General features: G+C 39.9%; 1 protein-coding gene across 1 annotated transcript; it reads right to left on the reverse strand.

Moving 5' to 3' along the window:
• Window positions 1-612: 612 nt before the first annotated feature.
• On the reverse strand, window positions 613-3,221 carry LOC132275911 (subtilisin-like protease SBT1.7). The gene has a single exon (XM_059777110.1). It carries the CDS (start codon window positions 2,971-2,973, stop codon window positions 670-672), a length of 2,304 nt encoding a protein of 767 aa, XP_059633093.1. The 5' UTR covers window positions 2,974-3,221; the 3' UTR covers window positions 613-669.
• Window positions 3,222-4,511: the final 1,290 nt, after the last annotated feature.

The following is a 4,511-nucleotide window of genomic DNA, read 5'->3' on the forward strand; positions in this document are numbered from 1 at the left end:
TTCCTTTAGAAATCTAGGCACCAACGGCGATTGGAGTAACCCTGTTCTTTCTTCCTTCTCTAAGGAGACTTCTGTTTTATTTCTGTTTGCTTAAGTAAATGACTTCAACCATGCAATGCTTAAAACCCTTATATGAAGACGTCGCCTTTATAGATTATTGCTTATCAAGTAAAGCCCAAAGATTCTTTATGGAGTTACTCCTCTCTTCCACATCTCTAGTTCTATTGTTTATTTGAATTTTAAAAGCAGTTGGGTTTATATTGCTCATGGCTTTCATGTCAAACTACTTTGAGTGGCGATTTTGCTCAAACATGGAGAAAATATTGGGTGGAAATGGCAAATACTTGGTGCCCATCATTAATAGCCAGCTTAATAGTTCTCCATGGGAAGTTATAATGTCAGTATTATTTAGATGCTATCAAACCAACATTAACCGTTTACATTATTGCTTCAGAACTTTGAGAAGACCAACATTTATAATTTGATGTAGACATTTCAATAGCTTACATGTACATTGTACAATCCCCCGCTGCCCCCATCCCAACCCCCTTTTTTATCCCTTTATTTTTACCATCCTAGATCTGTTGACTCTACAAGCCATTCTGTTGCATGTTGTCAGAATGTAAAAGTGAACATAAAACACAGAATTTTCTTCAATAATCTTAGACATCATGTCCAGCTGAAAGCAATCGGGCTACCAACGACGTGTTTTCCATCTGACCATATAAGACGGGCAAAGCTGGTTATACCTGATGGCATAGAACTAGCGGTAAATGTCACTGTATAATTCTTCTTCTCGTTAAGTTTACTGAAAGTCAGTGATTCTGGCTCAACCAACATCTTAACTGCTTGGGTCTCTGAAGATAGAGAAACCTTGTAAGTTGCGGGAGTCCCAACATTAGTCAGAGTTCTTGTATACTTAACTATGCTCTTTGCACCACTACCACCACCTTTGCCTGAGGTTGTCTCCAGAGGGATAGAAAAAGATGGATAATTTAGATCTCCCACGCTATATTTCATACCCAACTTGCAGGTAAAATCTTTTTTGGCGAGTGTATAAATCTGATTTGCAGTGTAGTTTAAGGCACAGAGGAAGCCTATGTAGTCGTCAACTGTGGCATCATAGACAAGGCCTGGATCAAGCGCTGCTACCGGGTTCACGTGTCCAGCACCATAATCGAATGGTGTCGACGGCATTCCTGTTGCAACATCTTGTATGGCTTCACCATTCTTGTATGTGCTGTAGGCTGTTGTCATGAGTGCTGACCTTATAGCAGCAGGGCTCCACTCTGGGTGTGCTGCTTTGAGTAGTGCTGCCAACCCACTTACATGAGGACATGACATTGACGTACCGGAAATGATGTTGAACTTCACACGGCGGGTATCAGCCGGTAACCCACTTGGTCCTTCTGCACCAGTCCAACCGGCTAGGATATTGACACCGGGTGCTATCAAATCGGGTTTGAGTATGCCTGGTGTTATTGGGTTTGGACCTCTAGAACTGAAAGCTGCTACAACCGGTGATGGTTGGACACCCAACTGTGTGCCATCAAATGAAATTGTGGCAGTTGGATTAGAATCTGAAAATATGTAATTCTTTATCAAATCTCCTTTTGTCTGACCCACATCAACTGTAGGTATGAGATGTGCGTCAGCCACCAGCTCTTCCCCATAGGAAGCAGTATTTGTTAAAATCATCCCTACGCCACCAGCATCTTTCACCACCACACCCTTTTGGACTCTAGAATTCAAACCTCGATCACATACCACAATTTTCCCAGCGACTTTCCCAGGAACTAAACTACCAGTCAAGCATAGACTACCAGTTGTGGTGTTGCTCAAGTTACCGGCATACACAATTGGCACTAATGAATCAGATAATGCCTTCCCGTTATAAAGCGATACACCAGAGAATTTCTTTCCATTTCCAAGGCTAACAAATGCCGGAAAATCACGGTCCAAAGTCCCAGCACCTACCGTGGTTATCCATGGTGCAACATTGGACAAGCTCTCAGGAAAGGGCCCACTGTTTCCGGCCGAACAAGATACAAGGATTCCTTGGGACATTGCTCCGAATGCTCCAACGGAAACACTGTCTCTGTCGTAGTCAGAAAGTGCGCCTCCAATGGACATTGATAGTATATTGACACCATCTTCAACAGCTTTTTCCATTGCGGCTACTATGTCACTTGCAAAACATCCACCGAGCCAACAGATTTTGTATATGGCCACTCTGGCGTGTGTAGCCATACCGCGTGCTGTTCCCTCGGCATAACCAAAGAGGCTAGCTTTGGCTACAGCTGACCCAGCTGCTGTGGTTGAGGTGTGTGTTCCATGGCCATCATCATCCCTCGGCGACTTCGATTCCATTGTTCCATTAATTGGTCCGTAAGCTGCTTCGTAACCTCTAGAGAAAAACCTGGCACCAATCAGCTTCCGGTTACAGGTCGATGAGCTGAAGTTCTCGCCCCCTTCACACTCGCCTTTCCAGCTGCTGGGCACTGCGCCAAGTCCAGTATCGTCGAAGCTTTCAATCTCAGGCCAGACACCAGTGTCTAACACTCCAACAATGACCTCACTCACTGTGTTGGACTCGGGAAGGAGTGCTTCACTCTTGTCGAGTCCAAGGAACTGTGGTGTTCGAGTTGTGTGAAGCTCATATCTTTCTTCTTCTAGGACAGAGAGAACCCCTGGTTGTCCTTCGAGTGACTTGGCTTCCTCTGCTGTTAGCCTTGCAGAAAAACCATGGATTACAGTTTTATAGGTGTAAAGAATTTCCGCCGAGTCTGACACTGATTTTAAAGACGAGATATACCACTGGGAGTGATCATCAAGACTCCCTGGCATAGTGGACCTGTCCATATGCACAATATAAGTCTTCTGTAAGCTGTTCTTCTCTTGTGAAACCACGCACGCACTATAGGAAATCAGAAGTGTCAGCATTGACATGAGGTTGAGTGTTGATATCTTCATCTTGACAATTTTTCTCTGAAAGCCCTGAATTTGGGAGACCTGAAAACTAAAGTGAAATTTGTTTTCCTGGAAAGGTTTTGGTTTATAGAGTTTGGTGAGAGATGGATGATAATTCCATATAAGCTTAAGAAACGCTAGTAGGCATTTCTTGAGTGCTATTAGCAGTACTTTGTGCTGTTTGATCACCCATGTGGCCAACTATTTAATAGTGTTTGGCTGGATTGGACCCATTAATTGATGGGTTAGATGACATTTAGCAATCTAAACTGGATTAATGGTTCCAGCATTTAATTTCAATAAAGCTCTTTGGACTGGGATGGTATTTTCTACATGGATGTTGGGGGGAAAAACAAAAATAAATAAAAATAAATAAATACTTGTACTTTCATTGGTAGATAAAACTCATCAAATTAAGCTTTTTTTTTTTTTTTTTTTCCCTGTGCTTTCCTTCGTCTTTCTCAAAATGTTATAATATAGTGTAAGAATCTTGTTTTATCTGGAAAATTTTCAAAGCAGAAACTATTTATACAGAGAGAATCATTATAATAACTAAGAATCAAATAACTAATTATAGCTGTTAAATTATATAATTGTGTTCCCCATGTGTTCTTATTTTAATATGTAAAAGTAAGCATACTCTCTCTTAATGATTAAAATTTAGGCTCTACTGTATTTTCAGGAAGCCAAGTATCTCTTATACACGTTCTAGGGTTTTGTGGGTGTGGGTGTGTGAAAGTTGAAGTATACATGTTCTGGTTCACTGATCAATTGAAACACCTTTTGTTATGAACCAGTTGTTTGAGGATTAAGGTGTGTGTAAAGCAAAGGAAATGACCACATATTTTGGAGGTCAATTTCTAATCACACTAATTAGTGGATAGATTAGATGGTGTCAATGGGTGGGCAAAAACCTGCCAAATCATCCATTTATTAATATTTTCTTTTAAGGTAGGTCACAATCCATATTACTTTCAGATTTGTGCAAAAGTTGAGTGTCCAAAATTGCAGAATAGACTGTTCATTTTTTTAAAAAAATTTTGTCACTGAGAAGTAAGAATAGTATTAATCTTTTAGTATATCAATAAATTACTAGTGTATTTTTAATTTTTTATCCAACAATTCACCTAAAATATGCTAATGCAATCATCCATAAAGTCATAGTGGAAGAGCCACTAAATTCATCCAGAAACCCTAAATGATTAGGGTTTTTTTTTTTTTTTTCTCAACGTGTCGAGTGATGCTTTTTTTTGGTTAATCTGTCACTTTTGTTATTATAGTGATGATGCAAGTTGTGAACCACCCAGTGGAGGAAACTTATGGTTGAGAAAACAACTTTTGATAATTAGGGTTAGTGAAGTTCCACTGACTCTCAAGACTTCATTCAATAAGCATCACTAAAAGAAGTGATGCAATGTTCATAATAAAAAAGTTTTTAAAAGTGTTTTAATTATTGAGGAGTAACTGATTTATTTGTTTCTTCTACTTCATCATCTGTCTTGAAGACGATTAGCTGGAATGGTCCTACTACTAATGACTAA

This window comes from Cornus florida, unplaced genomic scaffold (genome assembly GCF_030987335.1).
Source record: "Cornus florida cultivar Cherokee Brave unplaced genomic scaffold, ASM3098733v1 CherokeeBrave_3.0.0_Hap2_Chr10, whole genome shotgun sequence".
NCBI lineage: Eukaryota > Viridiplantae > Streptophyta > Magnoliopsida > Cornales > Cornaceae > Cornus > Cornus florida.